At 39.2% G+C, this 12,400-nt stretch overlaps 1 protein-coding gene across 2 annotated transcripts in view; it reads left to right on the top strand.

Moving 5' to 3' along the window:
• LOC125137857 (atrial natriuretic peptide-converting enzyme-like) overlaps window positions 1–12,400 on the top strand; it is a 117,195-nt gene that overhangs the window by 49,359 nt on the left and 55,436 nt on the right. For both annotated transcript variants that reach the window (XM_047798962.1, XM_047798963.1), the window contains exon 3: window positions 945–1,144. In XM_047798962.1, the coding sequence (XP_047654918.1) occupies window positions 945–1,144 (200 nt within the window). The remainder of the gene's footprint in view (window positions 1–944; window positions 1,145–12,400) is intronic.

Here is a 12,400-nt window from a genome sequence, read left to right as displayed (position 1 = left end):
CCACAGCCACAGCAATACCAGATCCGAGCCTAGTCTGCGACCTATACCACAGCTCACAGCAATGCTGGATCCTTAACCCACTGAGTGGGGCCAGGGATCGAACCCACATCCTTGTGGATACTAGTCGGGTTCTTTTTGGCTGAGCCACATGGAAACTCCAAGTTTCCTTAGGTCTTGGTAAATATTTGAGCTCTTATTATCTGCTATGTGTAGTTCACTGAAATTTCACACAAAATGTGGAGAAATATAAGACTGGAGGTCGGCGGGCATTCTTGTCCTTGTGAAAGATAGATATGGAGAGCTTGTGCCCTGGCTACTGAGCAGCATAAAATAATGTGCAAAGTTGAAGAATGAGAAAGTAGGAAGGAAATGCTATAAGATTCACCACATTTTTTTTTTTTTGGTCTTTTCTGGGGCTGCACCCGCAGCATATAGAGGTTCCCAGGCTAGGGGTCCAGTTGGAGCTGTAGCCGCCAGCCTATGCCAGATCCGAGCTGAGTCTGCAACCTACACCACAGCTCATGGCAATGCCGGATCCCTAATCCACTGAGCGAGGCCAGGGATTGAACCGCAACCTCATGGTTCCTAGTCAGATTCTTTAACCACCGGGCCACGGCGGGAACTCCAGATTCACCATATTTTATTTGTGTTGAGCCCTAGGTGAGGTAGAATTACCCTACATTCTCTGGGCCCTAGGAAACCCGGATGGGAAACTCAGTTTCTAAACTTTTAGATCATGAGATGTAATTGTCGCTTTGCAGGGTTATGTGAATTTCCTGTAGAAGAAACTGTTGGTTTTCCCAAGAAGCAGGTGGCTTTGCTGGCCATCATCTTTCTGTTTGTGTTTGCCTGGGAAAGCAGCTTGAGAGTTTTCCTAGTTTTTTTTTTTTTCCAAATAAATACTTCTAGTAATTTTTATAAATATCTTTTTTTCGGTCTTTCAGGAACACTGAAAAAGCCTATTTTAAATCAAATGGGAGTGAACCTTTGGTCACTGATGGTGAAGTCCACGTGTCTGACGGTATTCTTCCAAATACAGTTCCTAATGAGAGCACTGGGGTATCTGCTGTCCGTCCCACCCCACACATTCCAGCCTGGACGACAGATGCTGCTTTCCCAGGGGACCGAAATCACAGGAACACAAGTAAGTCTGAAGGTGCTGAGTGCTCGGGCCCTTTAATGTCTGGGGAGCCCACAGGTAGATTTTTCAGTGTAGCAACTGATCCTCTTAATTCACAACCACTTACTGGTCACACAGGAAAACTCTGCTCCCTTATCTGGCAAGCTGAGCCAAGTGTCTTATTCCTAAACATAAAATGCCGTCAGCTCAGCCATGGAGATCAGGACAGGAGTAAGAAATAAAAACGTAGAGATGACATTCAGTGTGTCTGAGGCATAGTATTTATGCTGCTTGCCCCAGTATTATTGGTATTGATTTTATGGTGGTTCACCTCTGAAAGTTTGTGCTTCTGTTTTTAAGTTACTTATTTTGAAATGATTAAATTGATAAGTAAATTAGGTTCCCTCTGTTGTTAGTGTCTTCTGGCTTGGTACTTTTGCCGTTAGGTATCTTTGCCTTAGGTATCTTTTCTGCAAGCATCTCTGCCTCATAATTATCCGACTGTAAGGCAGTTTTGTCATAAGAGATAAAACAATGAAAAATACAAGAGGGACATTTAAAATGACATACTGGAACATGAGAAATGAATAACAAAATTAAAAAGATTTTATCGCTAAATACAACATCTTTGAATACACTTAAAATGTGTGTAGATTCATGGCAACACTGCACCAATAACTGATTATATTTTGTGAATTGTGCCTTGTCTTCCAAGTCTTCTGTTTATAGTATTTTTATACTTTTTTTTTCTTCTTAATTCATCTCCTTATTTAGCACTGCACTTTTTCTTTTTTGCTAAAATTTCTTCCTTCATTAAGAGAGGTACCAGTTTCCAAAAACTAGGATGCATATTTGTGCCTGAGTTTTGTATCGTGTTGTGAAAGCCTTCCACATTGGTGTTTGTTCTTGGCATATCATCACAATCCACTGATAGACTTTCCAAAGTTCTATGGAAAATGTGGGTTCAACTCTGCACCTTTGAGGTCCTCAGCCTCCATCTCCTCCAGTGTAGTGTTTTTCAAAATAAAAAACCAGCTAGGGGCAAATCATATCATCTGTTAGCTCAATAATGCCATCAATAACTTACCTAATTGGAAGAAACGCTAACACATTTCACCTCACTGGAAATCAAACTGTCCACTCATCCATACTGTCTACCAGTTCATTTATCTTTCATTGCACATTTGCCTTACAGTCAATTATGTGGTGAAAACGTTTGAGATGGAGAAGCCTGCAGAGAGAATACTGGATGTACAGTTCTATAATCAAATGCCAAGGGATTTAACAGGAGCTCTCCCCTCATTTTTTTTTCCAGGGATCTTTGAATTCTTCCTCATTTCTGTGTTTTACTGACTGTGCAATTTATTTTGCTTGTTGGTGACTGGCACATTATCAGGCTTTGAGGAAATTGGCATGTGCAAAACTCCTGTTTGAGAAGAAATGGGGGGATTTTTCAGTTACTCCAGAACAAGAGCTGGGGGAGAAAGAGAAGATGGAAAGTGTAGGGATGTGTCTGCTTAGATGGCAGTAGGTGATGTGCTCTGGATTGCGGCTCTGTGCCTCAATACCCTTCTGATGTTTTAGTAAAGTAACTCAACTTCCAGAATGCTGGTGGGAGAGGATTAATGTGGAAAGGGACCCAGTTAGTGCTGATAAATCATACTCAGAGCACCGTCACTCTTAAGAGCTTTCTCTACCATTGTCTCCATTCTTACTTTCTACTTCGTAAAATAAGGTTATGTGATTGAAAATTACACAAAACCCACTATCCCCGGTTACTTCCTTATTTGTTCCTTCTTCTTTCATGAAAACCTACAAGGAGAAATCACATCTTTGGTCTAGGACAGAATATTTATTTTCATTCTGAGCCAGGAAGGGAAGGATTAAGGTGACTCTTAAGCTATCACAATATATCTTTGCTAGTGTCTCAAGAAAAGCAGCATTATTTTATTTCTCTAGCCCCAAAGAGAATGTTTGGATTCCATTGTTTTACGGACCACTGGTAGAATTAACTGTTTCTTATGCTTGGTGTTCACCAGCAACTCATATGGATTCATCTTCATTACCCACAGTAATACTACCAACCCAAATTAGGCCAAGTAAAATTTATTTTCCTCATGAGTTTAATTTTGAAATTTTTAATATTTTGGACATGCCTTAAACTCTTCATTATTCTTAAGGACTGTTTTTCAACAGAGGGGCAGAAGTAATTTAAGCAAAAACTCTGTCCAGTTAATGTGGTTGCAATTACAGCAATTGTAATCTTCTTTTACAAAGTGGATTTGTCTTTATTTTGAGAGTTCTGTCATTTGTTAAGATTCAAATAGAGGTGACAAACATACACCCTGAAGAGTAAAGAAACATATGGTCCTTGTTGCTTAGTTTGGAAGTTTGCTAGGCATCTGTTTGACTCATTTTCTCGTACTAGGGCTGGAACGATGCTTGAGAATATGAATGTAATTTGACATGTAAAGGAAATCCAGGTGAAATTAGAATGATTAAATGGAGAAAGGTCAAAACCTTTGAATATGTGTCATTCTGTGTTGTTAATGTACTTGACAGTTAGCCTTGAGTTTTACCGTCTGACTACATAGACCTCAATAGACTGTCTGTATTAATTAAAATTATTTATTGTAAGGGATTTGATCATTTTTCATGTACTTCAGTAATATTGCTAGCCTGTGAGTATAGAGCTTTTGATAGTCTTCAGGGCATGTTTGACTATTTTTCCTGTGGCTTTTATGATTAACTGATGAGGTATGCAGGACAGGTAATATACACCATTTTTTCAAGGTGTGAAATTGAGGCTTAGAGAAATTAAGTTGACATATCCAATGTCACTTATTTACTAGTCAGTAGACAGTATTCATCAGTAGTGGTACTAATCAGGAATTGGGATGCAGCTATTGTGACTCCTAGATCAGTGTTCTTCCAAGCATGTCATGCTTTCTTATTTAATTTCATTGCTGTCTTTGCAGTAGCAGGAGCATTTCTGAGCAAATTTTAAGCCCTAGGAGAGTAGAGAAAGCAATCTGCCTTCTTTTTCTGTTTTATAGCCAGTGCTCAATAAAATATTTGTTGAATGAATAAATAAATGAACTACAGTCATTTCAACAATTTAATATCTGATCACATTTCTATACTTTATTTAACCAGTGTTACTTATAGTATTTAATGTGTTTATTTAAAATATTTATTTAATACCTTGTATCTGTACTAACACTTAGCAGAGAATTTGTTTTTATTCCTTTTTTAAAAATAGTCTCTAATTAAAATGTTATTTTAAATTTCTGGCATATGTGAAAGCTATTTGAGTTCCCTTCAGTCCTAAAATATAGTGGCGAGACTTTCTGTCCTGCCCAATATCCTGGGTAGAAAACCAAGGAGAGAATTCTAGTCAAAAGGCACCAGGAAATAGGCTTTCCTTAAGACATTTCCTCCTGGGAGTCCTTAATATCATGCCAAAGTATAGGATACTACAGTTTGTAAAATCTTAACCAGACTACCTCCCAAATTACACTGTGTGGCAGAGCTGGGCTTTGTAAGTGTGAAATAGGCTTTATGTGACATCTGTTACATCTGGAGTTTCATTAGTTGCATTTTGAAAACCAGTTGTAATATGGAAAGGGAAAATGCCCATAGTTAAATTTCAATACTACATTTCAGTAAGGGTGTTTTTTTTTATTTAATTTTTTTTTCCTTAGGTTGCATTCTGTATTTGGGTTTTATTTTCATCCTGGCTTCTGATATATGTTTCATAAATATTTAAGCATAAAATGAATTTTAAGGAAAGGGAAAAACTCTTTGACTAACCAAGAGATTTTGGGTTAGAAGTGATATGGCACAAAATAAAATAACCTTGAAACTCTAATCAGGAATTAAAAGTGACAAGAGAGTCGGCTTATAAGCTGAAAGCATAAAGTGTTCTGTTCTCTCGTTGTGTTCTTTGATGACCAGCTCCTAAATCATCCATATCAGATGAGAATGCATCATACCTTTCATTCACTTAAAAAAAAAACCTCTTTGAGATATAATCCACTTTCCATAAAATTTAACCTCTAATATATGTAATTCAGTATTTAAGAAAAAAATTTTTTTAGCTGTGTCCTTGGTATGTAGAAGTTCCCAGGTCAGGGATTAAACCCATGTCACAGCAGCAACCTGAGCCACTGCAGTGACAACACTGGATCTTTAATCTACTGTCCCACAAGGGACTTTCCAGTATTTAAAAAGTGTATTCAGAGTTGTGCAGCAATCACCCCACTATTTAATTTTAGAACATTTTCATCACTGTAAAAAGAAATGCTGTATCCATTATTCCTCATTTCCTCTCTCCCTCAGCCTTTGTCCAAAACTAATCTACTTTCTGTCTCTATGGATTTGTCTGTTCTGAACATTTCATATAAAGGGCATCATACAATAAATATGTGGCTTTTGTGACTGGCTTCTCACATCTTTCTTGGATATGGACACAGCTTGGGCCTTCTAGATCCCAGGGAAAATGTCAAAGCTTTTCAAAGGCCCTTTCAGACATCTTATTCCCTAGTTTTTCTTTTTAAGTGTTTAGGTCAGCCTCTTTTTTTCTGCAAGATATCCTTGCCTCAGGTAACTGTAATGTTAAACAATTGCCACAGATTGATTTCAGCAAGCATCCCAGGGATTGAATTTTTTGTGTAGAGAAAGCTCTGAGATCAAATAAAGACAAGTCCTGAGAATGGATCCTTTCCAGGGAGCTTCCAGATAAGTTGAATGGTAACAGTTCTCTGGGAGTGGTTTTTTTGGGTGCTTCAAACCCATTTTCCCCCATCCTTGCCTCCTAGGTTGCTGTTTTTCATAGTTACCATGGTTGCAAGGGCATTGGTTTTCTTTTTTTTTTTTATTTGTTGTTGTTGTTGTTATTGTTGTTGTTGTTGTTGTTGCTATTTCTTGGGCCACTCCCGCGGCATATGGAGGTTCCCAGGCTAGGGGTCCAATCAGAGCTGTAGCCACCGGCCTATGCCAGAGCCACAGCAACGCGGGATCCAAGCCGCGTCTGCAACCTACACCACAGCTCACGGCAACACCGGATCGTTAACCCACTGAGCAAGGGCAGGGACCGAACCCGCAACCTCATGGTTCCTAGTCGGATTCGTTAACCACTGCGTCACGACGGGAACTCCAGGGCATTGGTTTTCAAGGCTCCTGCAGAACGAGGGAGAGGGTGATGGGAATAGGGCAAGTATAAATGCTACAAAGCTCATAGTTCTCACTGTGGTTCAGCCATTTTTCCTGAAAAAATGTTCCTCTAATTGATACAAGCCTTTAGTTAAATTCCAAAGTTCTGAAAAATCTGATTTTGATACTTTTCCCAGTGTTTTTACTGTTTTTATGGAGGAACAGATTTTTGGAGGATCTTATTGTGCCATTCTAGAAATGTTTTCTACCCCTCAATCACTTTTACCTTCCTTATTTACTCTATTGTTTCTTCTTTTTTTAATTTCTCCAACATTGGGAATTGATTTTTCTTTTTATAGTGAATAAATACGATTATATTATATATTATTTTAATTGGAAGACTTCCCCCCCTTTTTGCATAAATCATTTATTCTTCCTTTTGCATCATATTACCCTGTTTCTCCCCAGAGTTAAACCATGTTAACAACATAGTGTGTATGATTTTATGGTTTTCTCCATGCTCATACAATTGTATATAAACATATATACACATACATGTATACAGAAGACCATGTTTACAGAGGTGTTTTGTGATTTTTGTTTTTCAAAAAATGAGATCACACTGTTATATACAATTTTTTACATGTTTCTCTCACTCAGGAATGCTTTATGTAAATATCTCTATAACAGTGATTTAGCTCTAATTCATTATTACAGTAACTGAATAGCATTTAATACTGTCATTATACCATAATTTATTTCAACCATTCTCCTAACAATGGACATTCACCTTCTACTTCGTTCCCCACCCCCCAACAATGAACTAACTACACAGTCTCTGTTCTGAAGATAAAATGACTTGGATCATGACAGTGAAACTGTCACAATAGCAGTGATCTATTAGCACTGATAACTCTGTACCAAAATGCTTTAAACACATACTCCATATTTACTGAGTGTAGAAAGCATGTATAGCAGTCAAAAACCCTGGTTATTCTTACTTCCTAGTTTTCTGTTTTTAACATGGCATTTCCATTAGCTTAAAAGTGAGTTCTATAAGAACATGAAGCTAAGAGGATCAGAGCAAGTCCTGAAGTTTTATTTGGATTACTGTTCATTGGGGAACTATCCAAGTGGGAATCTGGGGAGGGGGAGTCCAATTAGACGTCTGAAACCAGGTAAAGTCTCTTCTCCTTTTTTCCTGACATCTTCTAATCCTGTCAAGATTGGAACCCTGGGTGTCTTCATTATATTCTTCAAAAGGCAGTAATGCTGTCTTCAGAGTCATGTATCTACCTCTGTGGATAACTGACAGTAGATTATTGTGGGTTTGGAGGAGGAATCTGTGCTTATACATGCAAATGTAGGTGAGTGACTGGCTTACCATTCCTCTGTTGTTTTTTGGACAGTACTTCTCTATCTGGGGGGGTGAGGGACCTCAGATGTTTCCCAGGAATCCAAGAATTCTCTGTAACACTTGCCTAAGTGTATGCTTTCATTTCAGGGATAATTAAAAAAAAAAGATAATGTATGCCTAATCTTGATAACCTGTATAATTATAACAAGTACTGATATGCAATTTTGGTGCCTGTGTTTGAGTTTCTCTTAATGACAAAGTTGCTGCTAAGCTTTATTTCTTAGACATTTGCCAGCCATCAAGAAAGGAATAGAGGCGGGTTTGAGAGATATCCTTCTTAGTTATTCTTAGATATCTTAGAGGTATTCTTCTTAGTTAAATTACATACTGCCATGTTGTACAAAGGCCACCTTTGTGGAAGTTCAAATAGGGAAAAACCAACTTACACAATGAGGATATACAGTCGTATAAGCTTCCTAAATGCAGAAGAACTTGTGTCTCAGGACTTAGCAACATATTCAAGGTATTTTAGCAGAATGCTGTTAATATTCATTCATTAATATAATTAGTTTAAATCTTATTAGTGTTGTAGTGTCATTTCTACTTAATTTATGCATATTGGTAATTTTCTGTGTACTTCCATAACTTTCTGCCTGTGAAAAAGCCTGTATAATTCTTCAACTCATGAAATACTACTTTAAGGTACCTGAATTCCAGCTGTTGGTGTCACATCCCCAGGAACAGCAGGGATGCTCTATAGCAGAGCTGCTGCTGCTGCTGCTGCTTTTTTTTCCCCCATGGCCTCACATGTGGCAAATTGAAGTTCCCAGGTCCGAGGCCGAATTGGAGGTGCATCTGTGACCTATGCCACAGCTTGTGGCAATGCCAGATCCTTAACCCACTGAACAAGGCCAGGGATGGAACCTGCATTCTCGCGGAGACAACATTGGTTTGGTCCTTAACCCACTGAACCATAATAGGAACTCTGCAGAGCTTCTTAACTTTTGTGCAAAGGCCTCCTCTGGCAACATGGTGAAGCCTGTAGATGCCTTCTCAGGATAATATTTTGGTGCTTAAAATAAGTTACACAGAATCACAAAGAAAGGCAATTTTATTAAAATCCAGTAATCAAAATTTTAGAAATAGAAATTCATGATATAGTAATGCATGTATTTATTAACCCATTAAATAATGATGCCAGCAGGAGGTCAATAACTGTAATTTTATGATGCAGATAAGCATACATAATATTTTGCAATGTCTGTAATAGCTCTACACTGATATGAAAACAGCTATGATTTCTAATTTGCTTTTCTCATTGTTGCCTACATCAATAATTTAAGCATTGTAGAATTTCATTTGGAGGTTAATGGAAAGATGCTATTTTCTCCTATCCACTTTCTTCATTGACAGCAAGAATTTTATGTATGCTCCTGTTGCAGTCTTTGGATTGTGATTAAGGACATATACTCTGGAGGAAAAGAGTGGTTTGTTTTGGTTTTGGTTTTGGTACCTGGGAAAGTCTAAGGTCTGGCTAAGCTGTTTTATTAGAAATTTGTGGCCTTGGTCATGACCCTGGACGCCATCCCTTATGTGGTCTGCCAGCCATCAGTATTAGACTCCAAGGTTCAAGTCCAGTTGGTTGCCGTCTCCATGTACTAAATCATGTTCTTTAGGAATAGTTTAGTTTAGTTTAATAAGGCTTAAAGAATAGTTAATGAGATTTGGACATGGGCTCTGGCTAACATCAATATATAAGCTAGAACGAGTGAAGCAATGCTTATCTAGTTAACATGGTAGCACTTTTTTTTTTTTTTTTTTTATGATTGCACCCATGGCATTATGGAAGTTCCTGGCTCAGGAAGTGAATCTCAGCCACAGCTGAGACCTACATTACAGGTGTGGCCACGTTGGATCTTTTTAACCACTGTGCCCGGCCGGGGATGGAACCTGCACCTATGCAGTGACCCAAGCTGCTGCAGTAGGATTCTTAACCCATCACGCCACAGTGGGAACTCCCATGGTAGCATTCTAATAAAGACCTGCTTGGGTCTTGGGAGACAAAGAAAGGAAATTTGAATGTCTCTTTTATCTTCCCATTCCCCTTTCCTTCCTTATCATTCCGTCTGTAGATGACTCTATCCTTGGGATGTATTGAGTTCCTCCCGGAGAGAGTGAACTCAATGACTTGCAGAGCAAGGTTTTGAAAGGGGTAATGGACCAGTGCCTGGTTCATTCTCCTTTGGCCACAGTCCCATTCATCCTGCTGTGCTGATTTCTGGGCAAGACTCCCAGATGCTCTCTCCAAAATGAATCCTGCTGTAGCCCACAGGCGACATGTGCCTCTACACATAATGTGCCTACAACACATGAATACAGCAGATGAGAGTCAGAGTTAAATAGTCATGTCAGAAAGGCTGGTGGCTCCAAACTTCCCTCTCAAGATTCATTATCCCAGTTTCCTCTTCAGGAAGAACAGCCCAATACCCTGGATCCATGCAGAGAAAAGAAAAACAGTAGCATATGGATAACAGCATTACAGAAACAGTCCTGCTCAAATTCAAGGATAAAAATGATCCTTTAAAAGTCAAGTTCTCACCTAAAAGTTTAAAAATGTGGAATTTACTTTACTCTCTGGTTCTGAAAGAAAATTGGCACTGTATGTATTCTTTTGCCTGAGTCAATCAATTTGCTGACTGTCTCAGGTTTTTGGTCTTAGTACAGTTTTGTGTTGAGAGCAAGAAACCCACCAGTGGGAATCTGTTTGCTCTTATTCGAGCCTTTGGAGAATATGTCTTTTCACTTACTTGCAGTTGAAATGAGTATGATAATGTCTTTTCTAAGCCAAAAGCTTTGCGTCAGTTCTCATTTGATGCAAACCATTCCTTGTCTCCCAGTGTTAACATATTTTATTCTTCTATTTTGCTGCTCTGCTTCATTCGCTTAACACTTGCATGAGGTGTTTGAATTGATAAGACTCCCAGTACTTGCTTATGATTATACTAGTTGGCCCAGTCACCCTGACACCTGAGTACCCTTCCAGGCTTGTGAGACCTCTCAATTTCTGAGAGGCTAGGTTCATACTCTGGGAAGCATCATTTGCTTATAAGCAGCTATTGATTGGTGCCAAACTCTGGGGTTTGGCTGTGTGGATTATAATAGTGGGTTAGATAGAAATCCTGTCCTCAAGTAGCTGGTTGTCTAGTATCTGCTTTTGAGACATGAACTTATTATTATAAATATTATTTGTCTTTTTAGGGTGGCACCTGCAGCATGTGGAAGTTCTCAGGCTAGGGGTCCAATCAGAGAGGCAGCTGCTGGCCTATGCCACAGCCACAGCAACACCAGATCTGAGCATCAGTTCACTTTTGCCTGCAACCTACACTACAACTCAGGGCAAGGTGAGATCCACTGAGCGAGGCCAGGGATTGAACCCTCACCCTCATGGATACTAGTCAGGTTCATTACTGCTGAGTCACTATGGGAACTCCCTGTATTATTTATTATTATTATTATTTTCTTTTTTGTCTTTTTGCTATTTCTTGGGCCGCTCCTGTGGCATATGGAGGTTCCCAGGCTAGGGGTCGAATCAGAGCTATAGCCACTGGCCTATGCCAGAGCCACAGCAATGTGGGATCCGAGCCGCATCTGCGACCTACACCACAGCTCACGGCATCCCCGGATCCTTAACCCACTGAGCAAGGGCAGGGACCGAACCCGCAACCTCATGGTTCCTAGTCAGATTTGTTAACCACTGCGCCACGACGGGAACTCCCTTGTATTATTTTTAACTTGAGAAATTCTGTGAGAGGATCAGAGACAAGAAAGCACAATCCATTTCAACTCTTAATTCTTGGGGACAAGATTACTAATTCAGACCATTTTATTCTATAGTAAATACATCATTTTTCTAAACACCATGAAGTTTTATTTACAATTATGACAGTTTTATTTTAAAGGTCTCTCCTGGAGTTTCTATGTTTAATCAGATTAAGCTGTTCCATTCTTAGATTCAAAAACGTTTCCATTATATATGTCAGTTGAATTGAACAGAGCCTTTAGTTTTTGATTTTATGGGAAGGCCAACCATGCTTTTATAGGTACTTGAGAATTTTATCACCTCAGAAATTGGGAGGTGAGGAATTCTACAGTTCCCTCCTTGTAATTACTTTCTGCTTCTTCCATGGTTTATTAAGTAATCAGATGCAGAGAGTTTGCTCTGCTGTGGTTATCTGTTAACATATGCACACTGAACAACAGCCTTTAGATTATGTGTTTCAGGAGATAAGATTTATGATGACCTGATGGCTATTAAGCCACAGTGGCTATGTTACCATATTATGTCTTTAAAAATCAACCAAAAATAGAAAAAATAATATAGGAGGGCTGCCATGGGAGAGAAATGAAGATCTTAAGTCAAAAGTCTTTGCTTATTCTAGGGAGTTCCCTTTGTGACACGGCAGAAGTGAACCCGACTAGTATCCATGAGGACGCAGGTTCAATCCCTGGCCTCTCTCAGTGGGTTAAGGATCCTGTGTTGCCACGAGCTGTAGTGTAGGTTGCAGATGCAGCTTGGATCCAGCGTTGCTGTGACTGTGGTGTTGGCCAGCAGCTACAGCTCCAATTCGACCCCTAGCCTGGGAACTTCATGTGCCGCGGGTGTGGCCCTAAAAAGCAAAAAAAAAAAAAAAAAAAAGTCTTTGCTTATTCTAGAGTTTACGGTTGGCCAAGTGGTCGTGTTACAGTCAATCATGAGAGGCAGTGAAGCA

This window comes from Phacochoerus africanus, chromosome 10 (assembly GCF_016906955.1).
Source record: "Phacochoerus africanus isolate WHEZ1 chromosome 10, ROS_Pafr_v1, whole genome shotgun sequence".
Classification (NCBI taxonomy): domain Eukaryota; kingdom Metazoa; phylum Chordata; class Mammalia; order Artiodactyla; family Suidae; genus Phacochoerus; species Phacochoerus africanus.
The sequence above is the reverse complement of the archived record's forward strand: the minus strand, read 5'-3'. Positions and strand labels throughout refer to the sequence as shown.